Source organism: Aptenodytes patagonicus, chromosome 13, assembly GCF_965638725.1.
Source record: "Aptenodytes patagonicus chromosome 13, bAptPat1.pri.cur, whole genome shotgun sequence".
Taxonomy (NCBI): domain Eukaryota; kingdom Metazoa; phylum Chordata; class Aves; order Sphenisciformes; family Spheniscidae; genus Aptenodytes; species Aptenodytes patagonicus.
In genome coordinates, this window is record NC_134961.1 from 4,549,199 (window position 1) to 4,575,889 (window position 26,691).

General features: G+C 53.7%; 2 protein-coding genes across 3 annotated transcripts; both read left to right on the top strand.

Moving 5' to 3' along the window:
• Nucleotides 1–7: 7 nt before the first annotated feature.
• Nucleotides 8–11,164, top strand: UBFD1 (ubiquitin family domain containing 1). Of its 2 annotated transcripts, XR_012996388.1 has the most exons (8): nt 8–61; nt 295–561; nt 655–863; nt 2,057–2,122; nt 2,326–2,431; nt 4,983–5,065; nt 6,352–8,735; nt 9,278–11,164. XR_012996388.1 is itself a non-coding variant. In XM_076350558.1 (7 exons), the coding sequence occupies exons 1-7, from the start codon at nt 31–33 to the stop codon at nt 6,460–6,462; spliced, it is 873 nt and encodes a 290-aa protein (XP_076206673.1). In that variant the 5' UTR covers nt 8–30; the 3' UTR covers nt 6,463–11,164. The 2 variants fall into 2 exon arrangements, 1 of the variants encoding a protein (XP_076206673.1); XM_076350558.1 differs by having other exon boundaries at nt 6,352–11,164.
• A 1,259-nt stretch (nt 11,165–12,423) lies between these two features.
• On the top strand, nt 12,424–26,210 carry ERN2 (endoplasmic reticulum to nucleus signaling 2). The gene is made up of 22 exons (XM_076351162.1): nt 12,424–12,517; nt 15,416–15,533; nt 15,893–15,926; nt 16,551–16,623; nt 16,967–17,039; nt 17,191–17,313; nt 17,400–17,501; nt 17,789–18,050; nt 18,156–18,234; nt 18,324–18,474; nt 19,198–19,319; nt 19,550–19,726; nt 20,024–20,273; nt 20,545–20,635; nt 21,265–21,454; nt 22,246–22,345; nt 22,542–22,741; nt 23,477–23,624; nt 23,737–23,864; nt 24,117–24,240; nt 24,590–24,657; nt 24,738–26,210. Exons 1-22 carry the CDS (start codon nt 12,428–12,430, stop codon nt 24,927–24,929), a joined length of 2,895 nt encoding a protein of 964 aa, XP_076207277.1. The 5' UTR covers nt 12,424–12,427; the 3' UTR covers nt 24,930–26,210.
• Nucleotides 26,211–26,691: the final 481 nt, after the last annotated feature.

Sequence of the window (26,691 nt, forward strand, 5' to 3'; positions counted from 1 at the left end):
GTGCCCCGCGGCAGATTGTACACAATCATCATGGCCGCCGCCGCCTCTGCCGCCGCCGACGGTAGGAGCCCGCGGTCCCGGCGGCGGGGCGAGGCGCGGCGAGGCGGCGGGCGGCAGCGCGGGGCGGGGCGGGGCGGGGCGGGGAGGCGCCGGCGCGGGGAGCCGGCCCCGGGCGGTCTGCGGGCGGCGGGGGCGGCGCGGCGCCGGGCGGCGCTCCGGGCTGGAGCGCGGGCGGGCCGGGCGGGCCGGGGCAGCTTCCCGCCGGCCGGGCTCTTCCTGTCCGCTCGCCTCCAGGTGCCGAGGAGCCGGGCATGGAGGCGGAGGCGCAGGAGCTGCCGCTGGGCTGCGGCGGAGAGGGCGGCTCGCCGGCGGCGGGGAGGTCTCCGGAGGGCGAGGGGCGCCGGGATCCCCCGCAGGCGTCTGTCAGCAACGGCGGCGACGCGGAGAGCGGGAAGGAGCTGGTGGAGCTAAAGGTTATCTGGAACAAGAACAAGTACGATGTGAAGTTTTGCCTGGACAGCACGGGGGCCGAGCTGAAGCAGAAGATCCACTCGCTCACAGGTCTGTCGGGGCTGCCGCCGCCTCTCCCGCCTCAGCCCGCGCCTCCCCGCGCCGCTGCCCGGCGGTCTCCTAATCGTTATTCTTGCCTCTTAGGCCTTCCACCTGCTATGCAGAAAGTTATGTTCAAGGGACTTCTACCAGAGGAGAAAACGTTGCGGGAAATCAAAGTAACAAACGGAGCAAAAATAATGGTGGTTGGCTCTACTATCAATGACGTCTTAGCAGTAAATACACCCAAAGAAGCTGCTCAACAGGAGGTCAAAGCTGAAGAAAATAAAAAGGAGCCACTTTGCAGACAAAAGGTTATCGATGTCTCAATAATTCCTGGCGTGGGGGAGCTGTAGGATTTACGCGGTTCTCTTGTAGTGCTCTGCAGTCGCTTTTGGGTCCTGCTCCTCCTCAAAGCAGGCTGGGGTTTCTTTTCTCACAGCTAAGCAGTAGAAGAAGGGCTCTGTGCAGAGGAGTTCCGGCAGCAGAAAAACGCTTAGCCTAGTGGAGGCTGGGGCTTTGCAAGACACCACTTGTGCTGGTGCTAGGTGCAGCCTAGCATTTCAGACAAGAAATGGTAAACAACAGAAATATTTCATGGTTGTTAGCTCAAATGCAGTCTAAATTAATTATATCAAAAAAACCTAACTGATTTTCATTGGCATAAAAGAATTTGATCTCCAAAAACTGTCTTTAAAATGAACACCGAGAGAGCAGTTCCTTCAGCTGTCCCAGCGCTGAAGGGAACATGGATGTTCCTCCTCTCGCATCTTGAAGTGCTGCCTCCGAACAGGGAGTGAGGTACAGTGCAGTGAGGCTTGGTTTGGTGGCGGTGCTGCAGTGTTGTGGGGCTGATAAAGGATTTTCAGCTCAAGGTATTACCGGCCCCATACCTTCCTCAAAATTTGGTTAAAAATTAAATAGTGCATCATTGGAACTGCAACCTTTATGAAACATGCTTTTGTTTTTCTATTAATTTATCATAGTTCACGTTCACTGTAAGTTCCGTCATTGCTTAAAGGTACTCAGCAACTTACAAGCTGTGAGCATGGTTTTCTTAGTTACTACTGCTCTTATCTGTTCTGGTTTGTTGCTGTGCTGTGGTATGTTGCACTGTCAAATGTGGAGGGTTTTCTGCCATTCGCTGGATATAACACTTGACTGTTAAAACTGTCTTGCCAAATGCCAACTATGTGATTCAGCATGTACGATATTAAAGTGGGACTCAGGATTCTTTAATTTTTTATAGATACATATTTATGTATATTCTAGAAGGGATGTTACCCTTGCATTATATTGGGGTTTTATTAATTTGTATGATTTCTTTAGACTGTCATGGAAAGTGCTCGGTTAACTTTGAAAAACCGTTTCCTGCGTGATAAATGACTGTGAATAGTCCTTAACTGTCTCTTCGTGCTACTGGGATATGGTCAAGGGTGCAGCTGGAAGTAAACTGAAAAGCTCTGTTGCGTTCCTGTAAATTCTAATTTCAGTTTCTATGTTGTAGCAACACAGAAAAGTATTGGATAAAGGAAAACCTGATGATGTGATGCCTTCTGTTAAAGGTGTTCAGGTAAGTAGATAAGTACTTGAAAAATTGTCACAGTCAGGAGAGAGAGGCGTTTTTTGTGTTTTGAGACCTTTCTTTGCTGGTTCAATCGTTCCTTGCTATCGTAGTAGAAAACTGGAAAGATGGCTTGTCCTTATGCTTAAAATGTTAAGAGAATATAGCTTTTCCTCTTAAGTCCTTCACCTTACTGTGTTGTCCCTTTGTAGGAGCGCCTGCCAACAGTGCCGTTATCTGGCATGTACAACAAGTCAGGGGGGAAAGTAAGATTGACCTTTAAACTTGAGCAAGACCAGCTATGGATTGGTACAAAAGGTGAGCAACTCTAAAACTCTGAGATGAATAATTGGTAATTGGGCTGTAAGTGAATTGTGTGACCTAGCAATGGCTTCTGGTGTGGCTAAATTGTGTTTAGGGAGTAATGTTGGTATTGCAATACTTCAAAACTAAATTTTTCTTCCTCTTCTCAAATGCCATTCTCCCAGATCATTGAATATTACTTGATGTTTTACTTCTGTTCTTGAAAACCTTGAGATCGGTTGTGCCGGTAGACTAATGTTCCGATCTGCTATTCATAGCTCCAAATGTAAATTACAATACTTGGCATTTCTAGCATATCTCAAAAGCACTTTATAAACACTGGTTTGATGCCAACATCACATAGAGGCTCAGTGACTTGGCTAAGACTCGAAAGGGAATCTTAGGACCGGCATTAAAACTAGGAGTGCTGGCATCTCTGTCATTCTCTGTCCTTTCAACCAAAATTAGTTGGGTGTCTTGTTTCAGTGATGTACAACTGCAGAAACTATGGCATGTGTTGCTGTGCAGAGGAATCAGTTTACCATCCTGAGTGGTGCCAGGAGGAGCTGAAAGTGCTGTGGTGATAACGTGCATGGCTGAGGACGTCTCAGATAACCCCCTGCCTCCAAAGGAAGCTGTGCTCCTTTAGTTTGGCCAGGATGGGGCAATATTATAGTGATGAGCAAGAGGAATAGAAGTGCTTGCTCACTGCCCAGTAAAGTAACCTAATTGGATGGTAATACTAGCTTTGGATGGCACCTCCAGCTGCTACGTTATTTCCAAAGTAAGCAGAAATCTCAGAAGTTTTTGACCTTTCCTTTGTAGGACAGACTTGACTGTGAAGATTTTTCTGGCTTTAAAACCTCTATTGGTACCAGTTGCAGCGATTTTTCTCCTGGGCTAAGTGATGGAGTGAGACATTGGGGTTTTTTTTTCCTCTATAGGTTGGGCAGCCAGATCTTTTTGTTACTGATAATGTGTTCTAAATACATGCTTAGTATTTAGGTAATTAATCCTCTTCCTTCACCTTCTAGACGAGTTCACGTTTAGTATTTGTGAAGTGTTCTAGATTAGTGTTTCTTAAGCTGTGAAATTTGATTCTTCTTGTAGTCATCTGTCTTTCATGTAACCTGTTTCCCTACTTCCCAAAATTAGCAGCAGCTTGCTTCCTCTAGGGGATGGTTGTACTTGCTGGCTGTTGTTGGGAAAAACTCCGTCCTGCTCTGAGAAATTCATGGCGGATGCCAGCACGTAAGGGCTAGAATAAAACCGACTGGGTGTTAACAGAGTTTTTCCAGTTGCTAGTCCTGGAAAGTTGAAAGTGCTTCTCCCACTCAGCCTCCCTGTGCTTCACAGGTCACTTTGTACGTTTTGGTAGTCTGAGGTTTGGTATAGGTAGATGTTTCTCAGTTGCTCTGTGTCATTTTTGTAGAGGCATTGATAATATGGATTTGTCTATTGCTGAGATACTGTGAAGAGTAATTGACTTGTGGGATGCTAAACGAGTGCAAAGTAAGACTTTGCTCAACGAAAGAACGTCACGAATCCGAGTGGGGTAGTTCGGAGTCAGCTTAGTTACAGCACTGAGGTAGAGAATATTTGTCTTTGCATCACTAAGTTTGTCTCCCTGTGTGCCTTCTTTAGGTAGGTGCTTTCTTTTTTTTTTTTTTTTTGGATTGCACTAATTAGTTAGGTATATCTAAGGAACTCATAGTTCAGTTTCTCCTTTGTAGCGTGTTTATGGTTTTCTCTGTCTTGTATCCAAGAAGATAATTTTAGGCTGACACTGAAAGCTGGAACTGAAAGGAAGGATTTGGAGTTAAGTCTTCAGAAAGAAGTGAGGACAGAACTGAGACAGGAAAAGTCTGCCATGAACCATATACTTTGTCATTCTTGTTGGTTACCTCTGGCTGTCTGACATTACTCTGTCGTGTAATTGTAGTCATCTTTTTTTTTTTTTTTTTTTCCTTCCCAGTTTCTCTTTTTGTTTCTTTCCCTGTTTACTCATTAATATTTCCTTCCCTGTCCTTTTATAGTAACAGTTGAACACTGCCTCAGGGTAAAACCGGGACTAGGCTTTCGAAGAGTTAGTTAGCCTGTCTTCGTTCAGCTTTCAGCCTTGTCGTTTCTGTAGAGCTTCGTATAATCCTGGGTAGTCAGTCCTGAATATTCTTACACCTGGACCAGCTTTCACTATGGCGAGTAACCCTGCTGGTCCGAGTGGAGTCCCTTATGGGGAAGCATTAAATAAAGCCAGGGTTTACCCATCACTCAATTTAGGCCCGAATCAGGTACACTGAAGTACTTAATGTGATGCAGAGACATAAAATGCGAGGAACGGTGTGATGCAGTTCTGGGTTCCTTTAAATCATGAGCGTGCCAGCAGCTGTGGGGTATGTGGTAGTGTGGAAGACGGGCTTCTCAGCAGCAGGTATCCAAAGTTCACCCAAAGAGGAGACTGCTGACATGAGGAGCTTTTGGAAGTAATGGAGGTGGTATTTGAAATCAATGTGGAATACTACTTCCTCATATATCAGAAATAATACTCTGATCAATTTTAATGTAGAGAGAACAGAAAAGTTACCCATGGGGTCCATTAAAAATGTGGTGAGTGAACCTATTGAAGGACATGAGGATTATCACATGATGGTGAGTAATGTCTCTACTTTAATAATATCCAGTCTAATTACTTCATGCAAATACACAGAAGTAAGGCTTTTAAAATGGAGCAAGTTGGAGACAGATAGTAATACCAGCCTCGTGTTGTGGAAGATGGGAACGTGGACATGGTCTGCTGTCACAGTGTAAATAGTTTGGGTGGCATATTGAGTATCTGCTACTTTGTGGAAATCTGGGCTGATTTCACACAAACGTTAAGTGCTTAAGCATTATTTCATATCTTCTGTCTTGTGACAGTGTTAAAACAGTAAAAATACTCACAATATAGCTCATGATTTCTTAACGTTAGTGATATTTTCCTATATCTAGTTTAATTTCCAGTTTCTGTTGTATTTATATAAACAACAGGCCTTGCTGGAGGTTAAAAAACAATAGCGATTTGATGCTGTAATTTTTTTTTCCCATATGTAATTTTCTGAAAAACTGGTATGGGGTCTAGAAAAGTAACAAATTTAAGAAGAGAGCTGTGCTAATTCTACTGAATTTTTGGCTGTTTCTTTTAATCTATGGGGGTTTTTGAGGTCTTGCTTTCCAAAGTACAGTAACTAACTTTTAATGTTGAAGTAAGTTACTTTATATAAGTCTGTTTCCTTCTTTAAGGGAAGAAAGGGGAAATGTTATACCTTAAAAATTATTGTCTGCAGGGGGGCGCCGATCTAGTCTTTGTCCAAATACTTGATTTTTTGATCACCCATGTAAGAAAATGTCCTCTTCAGAATATGCTACAATAAACTCTTATCCTAAAGCAAGGATAGAGGTTATTGGCATGCCATGGTGCTCCTCTCCTATTTATACTGACGCAAGTTGAGAATAGGACATTATGTCTAAATATAAAATTCTGTGAAATTGTATGACTGTGAAAACATGGTCATTGTCTTATTTAGTTCCTGTTTGGCTTCTCAACTCTGTGCATTCTGGCCGTTTCTTTAGAGACTTTGAGTTACGCTTCAGATTCTGTCTTCCAGAATAATTTCCTCATGTTCTTGAAACTGGCCAAGAGTTTTCATTGCTGCTGTGATACCGTACAAGGAAAGAGCTCATCGTTTTGATTGGTACTTTGCAGTTCTTGTTTCTCTGAGGAATGTGGGGGTTTTTTCCAATTGCTGACCAAATATATGTAGCGTGCACCAAGTGTTTGAAGGAGGCAGTAGGTGTAACAGACTTGTTTGATTTTTGTAGTGGATAAGCTGTTTCTGTCCACTGGTGTAAGCTGTTCTGTTTCCCATTTGTAAATGTTGTCGTTTTTAACTTTGCAGGCGTTTCAGCTGGGCCCAACAGAAGCGTCTTACTACTGGGTCTATTGGGTACCAACTCAATATGTTGATGCAATCAAAGACACGGTGCTGGGAAAGTGGCAGTATTTTTGAAAGCACGCTCACCTCTGGCACAGGAAAATGACACAAAGCTAAGGACACTGCTGGGAGAGGCCTCCAACATCCCTGGATGTGATAGTCCTGGAACTTATTAATAAAATATGATACACGAGGCATTGATGGAAGCCAGAGGTGATGTTCTTTCACCATTAGTTTACTTTTAACTTAAAAATTTCACCATCCCTTTTCTGCAGTCAGCTTCAACCATATTTAAAGCAAATACAATGGAAATCAATAAATCTTAATTCACAAAATATTGTGTGTAATACACTTAAATCTGCTGAGAGTTGATCTTCCAATTTAGTTTTCAAAAGAAAATATTACAATGTATTATTGAGGATTTTTTACATGGTTTGAACAAAAACAAATATTTTCATAATCTTTCAGTTACAAGCGTTAGACTTAATTTAGTTACTTGGTTGTGACTGAGAATTTCAGAAACAGTTTTGTAAAAATAAACTTTAAACAGTATGCAAAATTGATGTTTAGTAAGCCATATTCTGCTGGCCCTTTTCTTTCAGGTTTAACTCTTTGGTAGCAAAACTTTTTTTTTTAACCCAAAGATGCTGTGCTTTTTTTTTTTTTCTTTTTCTTTTTTTTTTTTTCCCCCAATACTAGAAGCTCTGGGTTGGTTCTCTGTGTGGCGTGTTTGGAGTGGATGAATACCACTGTGGATGTTTTGTAATCACAATGGCCCAGTGCTGCTTAATGTCTCCTTTCTTGCCACGTTGGCTGTTCCCCTCCCACCTGCATACCTCATTCTGCCTCCTGCCCCCAGGGTGCTACATTTTTCGGAGCATTTTCTTGATCATGCGTGTTACAGTCCAGAATCATTTTGCAGCTGTTGCGATGACACTTAACCTGTTTGAGCGGGTTGAAGCAGTGACACAGATCTTGCAAAGGGAGTGAACCAAAGAGACCTTCCTGCCGTGTTTGGGGGTGAGGGGAGTGGGGGAGAGAGAAGCTCGGATGCCGTTTTGCATCCTAAATAACTGCAGTAGTCTCTTGTGACCTGGATTTGAAAACTTAGAGTGATCTTATTCAGTGAATCGTACCAAATTTAGAATATCTATCCAGCAACTGATCTTTTGAAATATAAATCGCCTTTCAGCTTTTCTCTTGCTCAAGTGTACAGGAAGCTCTTGCATCTCGTCCTGTCTGAAATAATGCTCCTCGCCTTTGGTTTGTGACGTTCTGCGTGTCATCTCAGCAATTCACGTGCCGTTTATCTCAGGTTTTCTGAATGGACCTTTCAGTCCTGAAAAGGTGCACACCCTTAACAGATTGTATTGTGCAGTCAGACTGAATCAGTCTCGCTCTGTGTCAAACCCGCATCTAACAGATCACTGTTCTTTTTTTAACACTGTAGGCTTCATACTGCTCAATGCAAGTAGCTCAACACTTTGTGAAACTCCTGGAGGACAGCCTTTTAGGAATAGCTGATCTTAATATATTCCATGTCCATTTTTCACTCTCCTTGAAACAGCCCAGTTGAAACTCAGCAGGTGCAAATTCCCAAATGAGTATTTATTTTATTTTTATTTTATTTTATCTGAGAGACTGGGAAAAGCGTTCACTTTATGGTATGTGTTAAGATTACGTATTTACCTGTAGACTCTTGATAGCAACATAAGCAGCTTTTGTTTCGTATTTTCAGTTAGAACATTCATGCAATATGAATTTTAAAGGTGTTTCATATCCTACATATAAACTAGTGATGTGCTTGTTACTCTTGTAGCTTGAGATATTTCCTTTCTGTATACAAGCCGCCAGCAGTGTGTCTTGACATAAATGCATTGAGACAGGAGCTCTTCCTGCGCCAGTGCTGTGTCAGCTCCCTAGAACAGCCCCCTTCCGACGCTCGGAGCAAGCGAGTGCAGGTAGTGGAGTTGGCGTGAGCTAATTGGAGAGAAAATTACAACTTAAGTGCAGCTATCACACTTCTTTTCTAATTGCCAGTCCTGGTGTTAAGTCTTAAATTTAAAATTCAGTACCTGGTGGAAAGCGTACGCACTACAGTATAAAGAAAATGGGTGACATGAGCTTTTTCTGTCACTTGGGGTCACCTTTGCACTCGCTGTCTGGTTGGTTCTGTGATTATCGGCTCCCGCTTGCTACTTGACTTGCTTGGACCTGTCTGTGCATCTGTTCATATTCCGTTTTCCTTTCCTATTCTTTCGTTTGCTTGCTCCTTGAGAGGACATGTGTCTTAGTTCCAGCTCCTCCCCAGAGTTCCTGTGGCTTCTGTGCTCGTTGCAGTGACCCGGGTGAGTACGCTCTGCTGCCAGTGCTGAGGGAGGGCAGATACCTGATCTACCGCTGCCGAGGCAAGAAGGGCGCCCTGGGCACGGGGTACGGGGCAGCGTTTAACATTCCTGTCTGCTCCTTTCCCAAGGGCACGATTACGCTGCATCCTGTGCCAGGTACAATCCATCATCTCAAACTGAATATAAAAAACGTTGGTTACAAAGCAGTTTTAAATGTGGAGAAGAAAATATTATAGACTAAGAAAATGTGATCCTATTTAGGTGCTTCTGTTCAAGTTGAATTTGATTTGAAAAATGAAATTGATTCACTTTTTTGTTCTATGTGCAAAGCTTTAATTAAAATACAGGAAGGTGATACTTATATAAAATGTTTTAATTGGTGTTTGTTGGCTTAATATAGTAGGTTTCTTGGGAGTTCTTTGAAATGAATATTCCAGCTGAACTTAGCAGCACCACTTTTAAGATCCTTTCTCTTTCAGAATGACGTGGACCTTTGTATCTTCTGGTATATACTGATTTTTTTTTTTTTTTTTCCCCCCAAGGCAATTATTGACATTAACTAATGATCGTTAACATCTAAGAAAACACCATCTCTTTAGTTGGATAGTGTCACAGCTTGCCCAACTGGGGAGCAGTTTGCTAGCCTCTGTCTTGACTTTGGATTTTACTCTCTGATATCTGTGATCGTCTCCGGGGCAGATTCAGCCTAACAAATGGTCCTGTGGAGGAATTTGGCCATTAGTCCTCCGTAAGACACAAGTGTTGTGAGTAAAGTGCAAATATAATCAGTATTTTGAGTTGGCTGTTAAAGATTGTTTTGAGATCTGACATGTAATCTTCCGTAGGAAGTTTATGGTAATATCTGGTGATTCTTGCGCAAAAGTTTATTTCAGTTAGATTACAATTCAACATCTCCTTTCAAAGGAGGTTGATTCCCTGTTGTATATATGTGTAATTCCCCGTGAACATTCTGGGGTATGAAGTTGTATTAAGTGCTTTGCTGGATTTACTAACTGGGGATTAAAGCGTCCGTAACGCAAACGTGGGTTTCCACAGAACAAAGCCGGTGTTTCCCACGCCGCGCTGGCGGCTGCTCCCAACGCCCGGGCAGCGTCCCCCTCCTCACTGCCCTTGCCGCTGTCCTGTCGGGGAGGAGGCCTGCTGCAGTCCCTGAGCTCTCCATACGCTGTTCGACGGCGTTGGGTGTTGCAGCTCACCTGTATGCCATCCCTTTCCCTTCTCCATGCCCGGCGCTGTGGGTTTCTTCCTCCTCTCCTTGTCCTGAGTTGAGCATTCCTTCCTTCTCTGGTTGTGCATCCCAAGCGTAAACGGTTCCTGGGTTAGTATTGCATTAGGAATGCAAAAGTATATGACTAAACCTTGTTTGGGTTTGAACGGAGACTGTATCTTGCATGAAAATCTTGTATTATTCGCAAGTTTTTCATACCGAGTTTTAGATTAAAGTAAATCATTAATTTCCATTAATGACACTGATGAGAAATGTGTAACTAAACTAAGGATGTTATGGTGATGGAAGAGAAAAAGTGATCTGAATCAAAGAACTAGATAAGAAACTGTTAACATGCAGTATGTTATAACTGGTAACACAGGCGCACAACCTGCTAAATTTTATACTTGATGCCGCTCGTATCCGTTGCTTCATACTTCAAGGGCCAAAGAGAAACAGTTCACTTGCAGTGACGCTATCGAGGTGCCGTATTGTGGTGGTGGTCTGTTCCGTGCCCTCCCCTTCCCGATGGCAGTGTTCCCTTACAACCGCTGGTGACGCAGCTCTGCGGGCACGGGCGCGCTGCGCGCACTCGCCGCTCTGCGTCCCGGTTGCTCGCTGTGCCAACCCGGCGGAGCAAGGTTTGTTTCCAAACTTTCCTCCTTCTGTTTACTTTTTCTTCCTCTGTAACTTGATTTTTTTCCAATGGAACTGTTTTCATTTTAAGTTTTGTACTCCAGCCTTTCGGCCACCTGTTAGGATTAGGTTGTTAGCATCTTGTTTTGTTAATTAATGTCCTCGTCGCTGGGGGGAGGGAGGAAGGGGACCAGGAGAGCTGTAGCAAGTCTTGTATGAAACATATGGCCACTTTACCTTCTAGCCAAGGATTCGCTTTCTGTAGCTCATGGAAGTTCATTATGTCTTACCCATATTCCAAGCAATTAATTCTTTGGTTTTATATTAAAAAAAAAAAAGTCTTAGATATTTGTGTCCACTGCGGATTTATTTTAAATGGAATATGTAAGTACCATGTATTATGGTATTTTTAAATAATCTATTGCCTATTTCAGGGGAGGGGGAGATGACAAATATTTAGTCTTAGATTTGCACTGCTGGATTTTTTAAGTGTAACCTTGACTGGTTATCCTATTGTTTTATTCTGTAAGACTAGTCTTATGAATTAAAGTTTGATAATTAAGTATTTCTGCGTTTGAGTGTTTCAACATTCTGTACGTACTAAGCTACTTCCGACCGCATGAACAACTGTTAGCAAATGGTTTGTAGTTATTTTCTTTGTAGAAAGGCGAATGCAGGCAGAAATCCGTGGGAACCCGTGCTCCTTGTCACGTCTGATGCCATCGATGCCTTTCTCCCAGGGTGGGGATTCGGGTATACTGCTGCCGTATATCGCTTCATATGAAAAGGCTGTGAATTACAGGACAATTCTCTAGCTCCCTGTCCAAAACCAGGGTTTAATCTTGTTTTAAACTGCGGATGTCCTTGTCGTGCTGGGCGTGCTCACTCTGTTACACGTGTAGGCAGCTTGCTGTGATTTTGGAAGTCCCACTTCTGTGTAACGGCCCACAAAAAGCAGGTGCTCAGGAGCAGCCTGCTGTATCGGGGCTTACAGCAGACTCGGCTTTTTAACGCTTAACCCACGCTGCTCGTGTTGCTACTGGCTTTAGAAACTTTCTCTCCCCCCACCCATTTAAAAAAAAAAAAAAAGTCTGAGGTAGTTCAAAATATCTGATATATAGTCCACCTAACGTGTACAAACGGGCAAGTTCTCGTTCAGTTTAATATCTAGGTGTGCCCTAACTGCGAGGGGCAATATAATATTCATGGAGCGCAGGGGAGTCGAATCCTGCTGAAAATCCCTTTCAACTCCAGTTTCCCTCTTTGGAAAGAGCTCTTTTATAAGCACCTGCGCCCTGCTCTTCCTTGAAATGAATCTAAAGGTTGTTGGAAGTGGGCTGGGGTGCAAGGCGCCCGGGAAGGGCCCTCTGCTTCCCGCACGGCCGGGTGCCGCGGCGGGGCTGGCGGGAGCCCGGGGCGGGGGCCGGGGCCGGGGCGGGGGCTGCGGCTGCCCTTACACCTTGTCCCACCTTACCGGCGAGAGGAATTTTTCCCGGGACGGTGTTAAAACTGCTGGGATGGGGACGGCGCCCTCGAGTGCGCGGGAGCGGGGGGATGCTAAATCTGGAGATTACGGGTCCTCGTACTCGCACTACGGGAGTGCCGGGGGGTCTGGGGGTGCAGCCTGCGACCTCCCGCTGCCCCCGGCGCTGAGCGCCGCCGCTCTGCTGGGGGGGGGGGGGGGCGGCGGGGCGCGCTCGGGGCCGGGCCGGGGGGGGGGGGGCGGGAAGCCGCATCCTGGATCCGCCCCGGCCCCGCTGACTCACGGCGCGGCGATAAGCCCGGCCCGGCCCGGCCCTGCGCGCCGCGGCCCCGGCATGTCCGGGACATGGGCGGCCCCGCCGCGCCGCTGCGCCCGGGGCTGCTCCGGGGGCTGCTGCTGCTGCTGCTCCCGCTGCTCCCGCCGCCCCCGGCACAGGTACGGCCGCGCCACAGCCCGCGGGTGGGAGCGGGTGCGTGGGAGCGTGACAGTGTCCGCGGGCGGGAGCGCGGGTGCCAGCGTGGTTCCGGCGGGGGTACCTGTGCGTGACTGTGCCCCGGCGTGGGCGTGTGTCCGTGGGAGCCCGTGGGGGTACCGGCACAAGCGAGTGCGTGTCCCCTGGGCGTGACGGGGTGGCCACGAGCATCCCCTCCTCGGGAGCGTGTGAGCGTGCAGGCACTGCGCTCCACTCCGCGCGTGTGTGAGCGCCCCGGCCCGCCGGGGCGCGGGTGCGAGCGGGTGTGCAGGCAGGCAGAGCCCCTGCGTGTGCGTGAGACCGTGGGTGTGAGTGCGTGGCGGCGCAGGCAGGAGCGTCCTGCTTGTGACATCCTGCGGGCGCGGGGCTTGAGCACCCGCCTCTAGAGCGTGCGGGGGCGAAGGGGCTGAGATGTGTCTGCGGGGTCGGGGCGGTTACGTGCGGGGTCCCGTGGCCGTACGTTAATGGTGTTGGCAGGTGTGTAATGGGGATCCGCGCCGCTCGCCTCGGGTGAGGGGCCGCATGCAGCGCCCGGGATGGAGGTTGTTCTCTGCTCAGAAAACCATCTGCGCCCCTGGGCCTGGCCGGGGCTGAGTGCGGAGTCCCCTTCCCTGGGAGCCCTCGGCCCCTTCCTGCCTGCTCCTGCCCGCAGAGCGGCTGCCTGGCAGGGTGGTGCCCCTCGGGAGCCGGACGGCAGCTTCTGCCACCGGTGGCGTTTCAAGCGGAGAGGGCAGCGTGCCAGGGTGGTTTTGCCAGATGTCGGTAGCACTGCTCCAGCAGAGGAAGCAGCGGACACTGCTGCCATCTTTCTGTCTCTGCCCGGCTGTCCCCCTCTGTCACTTGGGGAGCGAGCGCGCCCCGAGCCCGTGGCTGAGCTCCGGCCTCAGTGGCATCGCTGCAGACTCCAGGCTGGCGTGGTGGGAGCCTCGGGAAAGCATGGGTCCTGCAGACATCCCGTGAGAACAGCAGCCGCGCTTCTGGGCTAGGGCTGGCCAGAACGGCTGCTGGGGCAGCCGGGACTGGGAGTGGAGGGAGGGGAGGGCGGCCGCTCCTGGGCGCCCAGCGCTCCCAGTTCTGCCCATGGCAGCATGCAGGGAGTGGGCTGGGCAGCCTGGCCTTTGAGTGCCCTTCACCAAAAAAACAGTAGTTGCAGAAGAGATGGAAGAAACTGCAAAGCATCGGGGGAGGAAAAAGCAGAGCCCACGAACGCAGAGCCTGCTGTAGCTCTGACAGCTGGGAGGGCTCGGTGGTTTTGGTTCTGTTTCCCTCGTGCAGGTGGCCACACCACAAGAGCTCCATGTCTGCTGGCCTGGCTTGTTGTTGCAGCCGGTCCCTCGCAGCCAGCAGCGAGCCTGCCTGCATGGCCGCATGGTGCTGGAGAAGTGGCGGCGGGGAGCAGTTGCCGTCCTCTGCCAGCCCCACCATGCGTCCTCTGGACAAAGCGAGAGCTGGGAAACTCACGCTGACCTCACTTAAAAATTAAGCAAGAAGAAGGGCAAATAATAGAATTGATCTCAAAGCAGAGGGATGGTCGTGAGGTGTGTTGGGAGGGAGCTGGTGCGTGCTCCTGGCAGGAAGCACAGCAGGAGAACAGGCGACCTGGCACCCATCTGGGCTGCTGTCTGTGTTGTTGGAGCTGGAGGAATTTCAGTGACTCAAGGGAGAACGTGTCTCCTGGCCCCACCGTGCCATGGCCGGTCTGTTACCATCAGGTTCTGCTCCACAGACGGGCACGTGCTCACACGTAGGGCACCGTCTTGGCACAGGCTGTCGGCCAGTCCCTTCTCTTTAGTCTGGCCGGGTCCCCAGGCTGGGTTCTCTGCCCAGCTCAGGCTCCCGGAGCTGGTACGGAACAGGTGAGAGACAGCGAGGGGGCTGCTGGGTGTGCTGGGCCCAAGGGATGTCCTTTGGCTGCCCCGCAGGAGTGACCGGGGCAGCAGCTTGCTCGATTGGCTTCTGCATTGCCACCAGCGGGGAGCCCGGATGCTGCACTGGCTCCCTGGCATCAGGGACAGCCACGCCGGCCCTGCCTCTCCCTGAAGTGGTTTGGGTCCCCGTGCTGTTTGCTGATCCCTGTTTGCTGACGGGGTGAGGCTGGTGTGTGTGCCAGCCTGCGGCAGCTGAGCTGGCGCTTGCTGTACGGACGGATGCCGTACACGGAAGCAGCAGCTCCTCTTCCCAGCGTGAATTTACAATTACTCCCTCAACATCAGGGTAGCTGAAATCTGTAGCTTTGAAGGCCTGAGCGAGCATTAATTGCATTTCTGGCATGAAAAGTCACCCAACTCGTTTGTTTCTGGAAGGAGCCGGTAGTTGGGCTGTTTGTCACCTTTAGAAAGGCACGCAGGAGTTGTGGCTGGGAACAGCCACGCTGCAACTCATCCCCGCCAGCAGGAAGGCTGGCTCCGGGGGAGAGCAGGGGAAAGGCTGCGCCGGCCCCGGGGACTGCACCAGTGGGACGTGACCGGTGCTGCAGGAGCCAGGGACTGCAGGTGCCGCACGCTGCCAGTGGTGCCGCTCACTGCGAGCACAGCAACCTTTGTGCCAGGGCTTAATGCCATGGATTTATAAAACACAGCACCTCCGAACAGCTGTTAGCAGATGCAATTCTGCAGGTGTCCTGCACGGGTGGAGCTGAAGGAACAAGCAGATTTAATACACTGGTGCAAGGAAATAAATTCTTTTCCCTCCCAGTCTTGCCTCACTGGGGACGAGAAGGGACCTTAGGGCTCTTCCCCACCATTTGCTGCTGCGGCATGCTGGGTGCAGGGGGCCTGCTGGGCTGCCCGAGATGGCCCAGGCCACGGGGGCTCGTCCCCAAGTCTGGCCCTGCTCTCTAAGGACAGCGTTTCTGTCCATAGTGCCTCAAAGGCAGTGCTGTGACTGTCCCAGAAACGCTGCTCTTCATATCCACTCTGGATGGAAACCTTCACGCAGTGAGTAAGAGCACAGGTGACATCAAGTGGACCCTGAAGGATGGTGAGTAGCGACCCAGGGGGGTGCTCACTTGCAGCCTGGCTCCCTGGGCTTGTCGCTAGCCGGGGGTTGGGGATGCACCCCTCAGCCTGGCTCTTGCTGGTTGTGCTCTGGGCCAGCGGTTCCTCCAGCCCCGGAGGACGCTGCCAGCTGCAGCTCCAGCTCCAGGCACGGCCGTGTGCAGAGGAGAGCATCTGGGGGGGGCAGACGCCTGCTGCCGGCGGTGTCTATTCTGGGTCTGAAATGCAAATAGGCTGTGGACCTGGGCACGGCAGCGCATGGCTGCGCTTGGTAAACACTGCCACGTTGTCCCCGCTCGCAGGGAGAGGCTGCTGACGTCTGTGTTTCTCTCTCTTTTTCAGATCCTATTCTGCAGGTGCCGGTTTATATGACAGAGTGAGTGTCATCCCCCCGTGGACAGAGTGTGCTTTGCAGGGCAGGCAGTCTGCGGGCTGTGCAGGAGCCCTTCGGAGGTGCACGACTGCCCTGATGAACCAACAGATAGATTCACAGCAAGAAAGGGGAACCTCGGAGACATGAACCTCCCAGCCCATGCCATAGCATTGCCTTAAACCTACCCTTCGTGCTAGCACTTCATGCATGATGATGATGAGGAGTAGCTGCTCCCTGCTGCTGAATTGTAGCCTTTCTGCAGACAGCCCAGAAGCTCTCGGCACCACCACACACAAAAGCGTAGAAGAGAAATTGAGGAAAATCCACCTGAAAGTGCAGGGGGAAGGCAGGACAGCAGAGAGCTCCTCTGGGGTGGGCAGGGCACCAAGCCAGCACGGCTGGTAGGTGCAGGGTGGCTGTATGGAGTTACGGTGCTGACCCAGAGCGGGAGTTCATCTCCTACCAAATCCACTGCTGGAGGCTTCCAGGAAAGGTCAAACCCCCTAGTGAATCACCCTGGAGCAAACTGCTGAAGGGGTTTCTTCAGCGCAGCTCCTCTTTAGCCCTTGGCATGTGTCTGGGGCAGGAGGCAGCTCATGTTTCATCCTCCTCTCTCCTCCTTTCCAGACCAGCATTCCTTCCAGACCCCAATGATGGCAGCCTGTATATCCTGGGAGGAAAAAACAAAGAAGGCTTGATGGTCAGTGGAGCTGTGTGCATTCTGGCCGCCCGCACCCTGGGGGTTCACCAGGCTGGGGGACCAGGCAGACCTGCTGGACAGGGCGAGCCCAGGGCCTTTGGTTGCTCCAGCTTGTCCTTGGCACCTGGAAGATGTCAAGCGAGTGGGTGTGGGGCAATACAGATGGGACCCTTTCCTTCCCCGCCACTCTGTCCTGCTTTGGGGTTGAGCAGTGAAGGCAGGCGAGGAGGAGGGGACAGTCCCGCGGGACCTCTCCTTCCCACCCTGCTCCTGAAGGCAGGAAGGCTGCTGCTCGGGGAGGCGTTTCTCTGGCCCCGCACCCACACTGCCGTCTGTGTTGCAGAAGCTCCCGTTCACCATCCCGGAGCTGGTCCAGTCCTCGCCATGTCGCAGTTCGGACGGCGTGCTCTACACCGGTACGCAGAGACTGGCCGCTCCGCCAGACGTGGTGCCAGGGAGGAGGAGAGGCTGAGTGGGGACCTCCCGGGAACATCTGTGGAGGGGAGACAGGAGGAAGCCTTGGGGACGGACAGCAGAGACTTACAAAAAATATATTTTCATTTTCAGGGAAGAAGCAGGACACCTGGTTCATCGTGGACCCCAAGTCAGGAGAGAAGCAGACGACTCTCTCGACAGAGGCCTGGGATGGTCTGTGCCCGTCAAGTCCCCTGCTCTACATCGGCCGTACCCGTAAGCCAGTCCTGCTCCCCGTTCGTCCATCTAGTCCCAGGAACAGGGTGCTGGGCGGTGACCTCGTGCCCTGCTCTCGTCCCCAGAGTACGTCATCACCATGTACGACACCAAGTCGCGGGAGCTGCGCTGGAACGCCACCTTTTCTGACTACTCGGCACCGCTCTGCGAGGAGTCCTACCACTACAGTGAGTGGCTGCCGTGCACGCGGGAGCCACGGGAGCCAGCTCCCCCGGCACCCTGCTGGCAGCGGGACCCTGGCTGTGCGGGGATCCTGGGGAGATGCTGCCATGGCCAGCGGGTCTCAGCTGTGCCAGTTGCTGGGGAAAATGGCTGCTGTGCTGGCCACGGCTCTCGTGGGAGCAGAGCAGCAGGCAACAGCCCACAGCCGGTGGCAGGACTGAGGGAGGGTGGAGGGGGACAAAGCCCCGCGGCCAGCACTGCTGCATCGCCCCCTCCCTCTGGCTCTGCCTAGAAATGGCACACTTCGCCTCGAGTGGGGACGGGCTGGTGGTGACGCTGGACAAAGAGAGCGGGGAGGTCCTGTGGGCGCAAAATTATGGCTCGCCCGTGGTCGGCATCTACGTGTGGCACCAGGACAGCCTCCGCCGTGTCCCCCACCTCAACCTGGCCATGGAGACCCTGCGCTACCTGACCTTCCACTCGCAGGACATCCACCTCCTCAAGTGGAGCTACCAGTCCATGAAGGATTTCGCTGCCACCAAGACCCAGCTGCTGTAGGTGGTTCCTCTGCTGTGGCAGCCGGTGGCATTTGTGTTGCCTCTGCTCGGCCGCCCTGATCTGTGACGGATGGAAGGCTGATGCTTGTCGCTGCCTTGCAGGCCAGCGCTCTACGTGGGGAAGTACGCGGCCAGCTTCTACGCCTTGACCTCCCTGGTCCACAGCAGCGTGGCTCTAGTGGTGAGTGTCCCCGCTGGCCCCTTTTGGGGTGAGCCGCGGCGGGTGCACGTCCCAGCTGCATGGTGCTCCATGAGCTGTCGGACCCCCAGCCGCAGGGCATCACACTGGCCAGGATCGACGGCCCCACCACAGATGATGTGACCATGAGAGAGTCGGGGGAGTGTGAGATCACGCCCAGCACCGACGTCAAGTACCCGCAGGGCAGCATCACCTCGCTCCACAACCAGTGGCTCCTAATAGGTGCGGATCCGCAAGGGGCATGGGCTTTCCCTGTGTCCTCACTCCTGGACGGTGCCCCAGGGAGGGGCAGCCCGGGCTGCCGGTGTGTTTTGGGGTGGCAGCCCAACGTGCTTTGCTCAGTGGGGCAAATGGGACCAAGGCTGTGACTCGCCCTCAGGGACTGCGGTGACTCTGGCTTGGGGCTGGTTGCAGCCCATCCTTGTCCCCTCCCCAGGAGGGGCCGCTGGCCACCCCTACCCAGGGGGTGTGCAGGGACCCTTTGAAGAGGGGCTCACAGTTACCTGTGCTGGTGGGTGTGCTGTTGTGCACCGAGCCCTGCACACAGATGCCGGGTTAATTAGCCTGCTCCGTGATTGCTGTCACAGGTGTGATGGCAGGAGAGGCCACACTGCATTGGCATGTTTGGAAATCAGGGTGGTGTCTTGAGGTCGTGGCAGGGGAGGCACAGAGGAGCAGGGTCAGGCCCCCCACTGCGTGCTGAGAGCAGGGGAGCTTGCCCTCTGCCTTTCTCCACTGGCTGCTGCTGCTCCAGATCCCCGTCCCTGGGGATGGAGCCAGCAGGTTGTAGCTGTGATGTTTTTTGTGCCTCCTATGGGAAGCAACACCCCTTCTCCAGGAGAGCCAGAGCTGTCTGGCGAGCCCATGTCGGTGCTGTGGAGATGAGGGATTGAAGCTGTGACCAGAGACCAGGTGACGGTTGTCTCTGTTTCCCTCCCACCGCAGGGCACCACGAGCTGCCTCCTGTGGTCCACACTACGATGCTACGAGCCTTCCCGGAGAACCTGAGGAAGACAACAGAAACCATCATCCCCAGGGCTCCTCCTGCCAGGACCGTGTTCGACGACGTGAGTAGCGGAGCTCTGCTGGGTCCCACCTCTGCACTGGGGGGAACCTTGGGCAGTGCTGGGTCACTGAAGGGTCTGGGCTGTCTGGGGCTGGGCGGTGGGTACCCAGAGTGAGGTAGCATGAGGAGGAGGGTCCTGCATGCAGGGCTGTAGTGGGGAGGGGGTCCCAAACCTGAGTACCAAGCAGTCCGGTCCCTCTGGTGTCACCCAGCCCCGGGCATGTGTTGCAGTTTCTGGCCCCGAGTGGCCCGGAGGAGCCGGCTGTCCGCAGCGAGGGGCAGTTCCAGCCAGACCCCGTGCCAAGGGAGCAGGTGGAGGTCTACCCTGAGGCCAGCACCTGGGACCTGGTGATGGCTGGCATCGGCACGGCCCTGCTGGGCGGGGGAGTCCTGTTCCTCCTGCTCACGGTGAGTGGTGGCTGGTGGAAGAGCCCGCCGCCTGCTGCAGAAATGCCACTTCTGAAGGGCCGGGGACTCCCTTTTTTCTTGTCCTTGTGGCACAAGCAGCAGTGTCCTGGCTATGATGAGCTGCTCAGCTCCCATGCTGTCTTGTACGCACTCGTGGTAACGAGCCAAGGTGGTGCGCAGCCTTCTGCCGGCTGGGCAAGGGACAGAAGGTGCACACGCTCCCTGTGCTGAGCCCTGCCGATGCCCCGGCTCTGCTCTGGGCACAGGAGCTGAGCGCTCCTGTGGTTTGTGTTCCAGAAACTGCAGAAGCAGCATGCGGTGCAGCAGCAGCAGCTGGAGAAGCAAATTCAGCTCCTGCAGCAGCAGCAAGAGATGCTGCTCCCGGGCCGGGTCTCTGTGGAGGGTGTCCCTGCAGAGCCCGGGGAGCCAGGGCTGAGCCAGGGAAGCACGTTGCAGCTTTCGAAGAGCTCCGGCCCCTCAGCCCGCCTGAAGGACCTGGCTAATGGGATGGTCAGCCTGGATCCGGCTGTCCCAGCGGCTGCTGAAGGTGTGTGCAGGTGGAAACGGGCAAGGTGCGAGGGGCGCTCTGTCCCTAGGTGTTGTCACCCAAAGCAGGAGCAGAGATGCCCCACAGATGAGGGGGCTGCACCCCAGCTGATGGGGGAGGAGATGCAAAACCTGCTGCTGGACAAGCATGGGCTACAAAAGCAGTTGCAAGAGTAGTAGGGCCCAAAGAATGGCCAGGTAGTTAAAGAACGGGATGTCCTTCGTATAGCACTAAGGCTCATAGGTTGAAGGATGGCTGTCTTCCTCTGCAGATGCAGAACCAGACGTGATTGTAGTTGGGAAAGTTTCTTTTAACCCCAAGGACGTGCTGGGCCACGGAGCTGGAGGAACCTTTGTCTTCAGGTGGGTGGTACCCCGGGTGCCTGCCCTCATTCTGCTCTCATTCTCCTGGGAGCCACAAGTACAGTGCTAAGGCAGCTCCTTCCCTGGCTGGCCGCTGGTGTTTCAGGGGCTTTTGAGAATGGGTTGCCACCCTCCCCTTCTCATGGTCCTCATCAAACCCATCTGGAGAGCCAGGCCCATGGCCTTCAGTAACCAGGTACCAGTACGCAGGGCGGGTCTCCCCCTCGCATCAGCGCCCTGTGCTCCCCTTCCCCTGCTGCCTGCGCCAGGCTGTCGGGTAGCTGGGTGTGCCTGCTCCAGGCAGCTCTCAGCAGCGGCAGATCTAGTCCCTCATAAGGTTCCCCTGAGCCCCTTTCCCCAGCAATAAACACAGCATGAAGCAAGGGAGGTTATTTTCCTACAAAAAGGGGAACCTGAACCCCCAGTTTCCAGCTCACTGCAGAGATTTCTGCCTGTCCATGGCTTTGACAAGTCTTTGGGAGTCACTGCAAGGTGACCTATGCTGAGGACCCCCAGAGCCAAGTTCCCAGCATCGGCCAGAGCCTGGCCAGGCTGTGCATCTGCAGCGCCAGGCTCTGCTCTGGCTGGGGAGGGCCATGCGTGGATGCCGCCATCGACTGTCTGCACAGGGGACAGTTTGATGGCCGGAACGTGGCTGTGAAGCGCCTCCTGCCCGAGTATTTCCATCTTGTGGATCGCGAGGTCCAACTGCTCCGGGAGTCGGATGAGCACCCCCACGTCGTCCGCTACTTCTGCACCGAGAAGGACAAGCAGTTCCACTACATCGCCATCGAGCTCTGCTCCGCCACACTGCAGGAGGTGAGCCTGCAGCCCTCTCCCTGCCCAGCCCTGGGGACACGGGGCTGGCTGCATGGGGCTGCTGCTGGGGGGCTGTCGATTGACCCTGGATGTCCCCATCCCCGTGTTCGCAGGTTGGTCCCCAGGGACACGAATCTGGTCTTGCCTGTGCTGTTAGGGAGGTCCTGCAGTGCTCCTGCGGGAGCAGCGTGCTGTGCCTGCCCGAGGGCAGGGTTGGCAGTCAGCAGCTCCGGGGTTCAGAGCCTTCTTTGGTGTTTCTGCCTGTCCTCGGCCATACAGCCCTGCTCTGAACCTGCTTCCCAGCAGTCAGAGGGAACAGGGGTCGGATCGGGCATGGACAGGCTGTGAGGCACTTTGGAGAGGCAGAGCAGCCAGCAGCAGCACTGCTCCTGTGTCAGACAAGCCCCTGCCCTTGTTCTCCTGCCGATTTGCGCTCTCAGGAGGAGCAGGGGAGCTCTGAGCCTCCGCATGGGTCAGGGCAGTTGTTCGTGTGCTGGGAAGAGAGTCGGCACGGGGGAGGAGAAGCATCCTTTTACCGCTCCTTAAAGCAGGAGTGTTGCTGAAGCTGTGGAGGTTCGAGGACACAAGTGAGGGCAGTTTGCTGCAGAGGGAATAGATGCCGACTGGTAGACCTGGAAATGGCAAGCCTTGGGCACAAATGGCTTCCGCACAGGCTTGTCTCCTTCCGCCTCTGTCAGCCTAGTGAGAAGTCTCTCTCCCGGCACGCTTTGCTTGGTTGCCCCAGTAAGTCAGGCCTCCGTTCATCTCTTTCTACTTCTGTGTGGTTCCAGTACGTGGAAAGCCCCAGCTTCGATCGTCGCAGCCTGGACCCGGTGTCTCTGCTGCATCAGACCATGTCCGGGCTGGCCCACCTCCACTCCCTCAGCATCGGTAAGAGGGCAGCGCCCCACCGCCATGCATGGGCAGGAGGGCAGTGTGTCCCGTCTTGGTGCTGTCCTCAGCTGAGGCTGCGGGGTTCAGGCAGCAGCTGTCAGGGTCAGCAGCATGCGGGGCGGCAGGCAGAGCCCTTTTCTCCTTCGGCCCTGCCGCCGCATTGGCAGGTGACACTGCGCACACTGTCTTCCAGTCCATCGTGACCTGAAGCCCTGTAACATCCTCATCTCCATCCCAAATCACCATGGGCAGATCCGAGCCGTCATCTCTGACTTTGGCCTCTGCAAGAAGCTTCAGGGGGGACGACAGAGCTTCAGCCTCCGCTCCGGGATCCCTGGCACCGAGGGCTGGATCGCGCCCGAGGTGCTGCAGGAGGCCCCGAAGGAGAACCCCGTCAGTGAGCCGCGGATGCCTCCCCTCGCCTAGGGTCCTCCTCGAGCCTGTCATGGCAGAGTCCCCCCATGCTGGCAGTGGCCTCGCAGCATGCTGCTGAAATGCACAATTAAGACAAAAGTTCCGAGAGCCCAAGCCAACCCAGATGCAGAGCACCAGTGCTCCTCGCCAGGACTGCCCGAGTCAGCAGCTGCCGCTGCTCTCCTGCCCTGGCGGGGACAGTGCCCGGCTGTGTTCAGCACAGGGTGTCTCATCTGGCTACAGTCCTTGGAAGTTCAGGGTGGGGAGGTCGGAGGGGGCCGTGGCTTGCTGCGAAGGTTATGCTTCTGCTCGTCTGTTTAGCCCAGGGAATCCTGTTCCTGCTGGAAGCCGGTTGCTGTAGTGGTCCCTGGCAGGGCACATACTGGTGCTGGCAGCGTGCTCCACGTAACCTCATACTGGGGTCAGGTTGCACAGCTGGGTGAGACGCCAGCAGCCCTGGCGTGTCCGTCTGGCCGTGAAGTCCTGACTTCTGTCTGTGCCTCTGAAAACCTCTTCCCTGGTAAGGACCTGATGTGATGGGTGCTTCACTGACTCCAGAAAGCAGGGCAGGCAGGAGCCCTGGTGCAACGCATTTTCCAGCAGCTCTGTAGCAAATGACCAAGCATTCACATAAAAGAATGGAAAAGTGGGGAGGTGAAAGCTTTCCTCACCCTTTGCTGTGCGGGTCCCATCTCCCTCCTTTGTGTTTTGCAGACATGTGCTGTGGACATCTTCTCAGCTGGCTGTGTCTTCTACTACGTGGTGTCAGAAGGGCAGCACCCGTTTGGGGACAGCTTGCGGCGACAGGCCAACATCTTGTCAGGCTCTTACCAGCTGAGCTGCCTGCAGGAAGAAGCTCACGGTGAGACCCTTCCCCACAGGCATGTCCCTGCGGGGAAGCCCTGAGCCGAGGGGCGCAGCTCCTGGTCCTTCTCGGGGGGCTTAGTTCTCTGTTGTGTTGTTTCGCCTACCAGACAAGCTTGTTGCGCGAGAGCTGATTGCGGCGATGATCAGCCCCGAGCCCCAGCGCCGGCCCTCGGCCCCCATGGTCCTTGTGCACCCCTTTTTCTGGAGTCGGGAAAAGCAGCTGCAGTTCTTCCAGGTGAGCAGCGCCATCCCACCGGGCAGTGAACATAGGTGTGCTCTGAAAAACAAGCGCTGGAAACAGCTGTATTTAGGTCAACATGCTCATTTTGAGCTACTTTTGCAAGGGTTGGGGTGTCCCTGGGTTTGGCACCAGGGCCAAACCCTCTTTGTCCCTCCTCGGCACCGGCTCTGTTCCCTGGTGCTGGATGGGGCGGTGTGGGGCGAGGGCAGTGCCATACCTGCCCCGTCCCTGCTCTTGGGTACGCAGGACGTCAGCGACCGCGTTGAGAAGGAGCCTGCTGAGGGGCCCATTGTCTCGGCCCTGGAGGCAGGGGGACGGTCGGTGGTGAGGACCAACTGGAGGATGCACATCTCCCTCCCGCTGCAGACAGGTGAGCGCGCGGGGGCCTGGCTCGCCACTGCAGCCTGAGCCTGCTGCCGCCTTTCACGCAGAATCGGGCAGGGAATGGGGCTGCCGGGTCCAGTGCCCTTTGCTGGGCAGGAGGCACCTGCTTGTGCCCAGGAGCCGAAAACCAGGGTGGGTAAACGTGCCAGCCTTTTCTTGGGAGGGCAGAGCAGAGCAGTGCCCAGGTTTGCGGCAGGCTGCGGTGCTCGCCGTGCACACCCCAGGGCATAGGGGCTCGGGGCGGCGCTGGCAGCACGAGGGGCTGTGGCAGCCCTGTGCCCCTCGCCCCAGCCGCATCCCCCCTCGCTCAGCATCTCTCCTGCTCCCCTCCCCAGACCTGAGGAAGTTCCGCACCTACAAGGGGGGCTCGGTGCGCGACCTCCTGCGGGCCATGAGGAACAAGGTACGCCCGCCCCCCCCCCCCGGCTCCCCTGCACCCCCTGCGGCCGGCACACCCCGCTCACCTCACCCTCTCTCCTGCAGAAGCATCACTACCACGAGCTGCCAGCCGACGTCCGTGCAGCCCTGGGCTCCGTCCCCGATGGCTTTGTGCAGTACTTCACCTCCCGCTTCCCCCGGCTGCTGCTGCACACGCATGGGGCCATGAAAGTCTGTGCCCGCGAGCGGCTCTTCCACTCCTACTACTGCCAGGGGCCAGGAGGCGACGGCAAGTGAGCGGGGATGCATGCCGGGACAGCACCCAGGGTGCGAGGCTGCTGGGGGCACTCCTCCCTGCCCTGCCTGTATCCGCAGCCCCATCTTGCAGCAGCTGGGAGCAGTCCCGGGGGCTCTCCGGCATCCTTCTCCCCCTCCCCGGGGCAAGGTGAGGCCCCAGGACCAGCTGGTTGCCCAGCGTACACGTGGGTTACAAGCAGCATGGTCCAGAAGAGGTGAGCATAGGGTGGCACTGGGCTCTCACCTGGGGGGTCTCCTGAGCCCAAGAGGGACCCTCTGGGCACCCACCTTTGCAAACACTCACAGTCAGACTCAGTGGCCTGAAGGCATCTCTGTCAGAGAACAAAAAAAAAACCTCTGCGGTGGACATGGTGTTTGAGAAGGAAGAAGAAAACACGCGTTGGGTTTTCCTGAGGGCAGCCGGCAGCGCGATGCACTGGCAGCGCGATGCACTGGCAGAGCGATGCAGCCGGGCTGGTGCCGGGTCCCAACGGGGCACTCACCAGGGATTGGCGTGCTTTATCCTCCCATGCCGCATGCCTGAGAAAGCTGCTCTTTGAGCGTGTGTTCAACATGGCTGTGACCAGGACTGATACACCAGTCGTGACACTGGAGACAATCCTTCAGCCCCACCGAGGGCTGAGGCACAGCAGGTCAGCTTTTAGCAGCCGCCCCAGGGCTCGGACCTGCCATTTTCATCAGGGCTGTTGAGGGCAAGGTGCCACCAGCCCCGGAGGGAAGCACAGGGCCTCCAGCACAATCCCAAAACAAAGTTTTTAATCTCAGCTGGGCTGAGAAAAAGGTTTTCTCCCTTTTGGTCACCAGCAGCCTGTCGTTATGCCAGGCCAGAGCCCCCCGTGTCAGCCCTGTGCAGTTTGCACAGTAGCACAGCTGTTCAGGAGCAGTTGTCACAGAGCAGGGACACAAAGGCAGGGAAACCCCTTCTCCCCAGGGATCCCTTCCCTCCGAACACGCGCCTGCAGCTCCCGCAGCCTCTCCTGCTGCCCCAGGGCAGGTGTCCCATGGGCATTCTATTTTACAGCGTCCCCATGGGCATATTTCATATGAGCCAGCCTCCAAGTACAGCACCCGCAGGGTCCGTGGGCAGGGCTTCCTCTCTAGAACAGCAATAATTTTGTACAATCCGATTCCTCTGTGTGCTGGGGTGTGGGATTTTGTTATGCAGGTAACAAGGGGTTTGTACCTGGTTTGTTTTCAGGATACTATATGGCCTCGAGCATTTTATACAAAATGTTATAAAAAATAAAAACTAAAAAGCTTGTCCTGCTCAAAAATAAACCGGCCTGAGAGCACCGGTAGGTGCTGGCAGTCAGCAACAGTGGGAGAAAACCCAACATAGCTGACCGGGCTCCTGCTGAAGTCTACTACAGTAGATGACTTTCCCTAATGCTACAGTCACATTTTTGAGCACCTTTCACGTAGTAAAGAGAGCCGATGAAACGGGAAATGAGAAGGTAGGCTGTTAGCCTCCAGGTTAGAGCACGTCTCCCGTCATACACCCAAGGTCTCCTCTCCTGCAGCACAGCTAGGGAGATCCGCACAATGAGGCGGGCAGCATGAGCTCATGGAAGAGGACAGCTCTTGCTTGGAGAGGAAGCCAGAGGCAAGGTGCGGCTCCCTCCCTCACAGCAAGCCAAAGGGAACCACGACAGGCTGGACGCTGCAGCGAACAATCTTTAATCAAGTATGCAATATACAAAAGTTTAGCTTTCATGGAGATTAATTTCAGTATTAAAAGGCT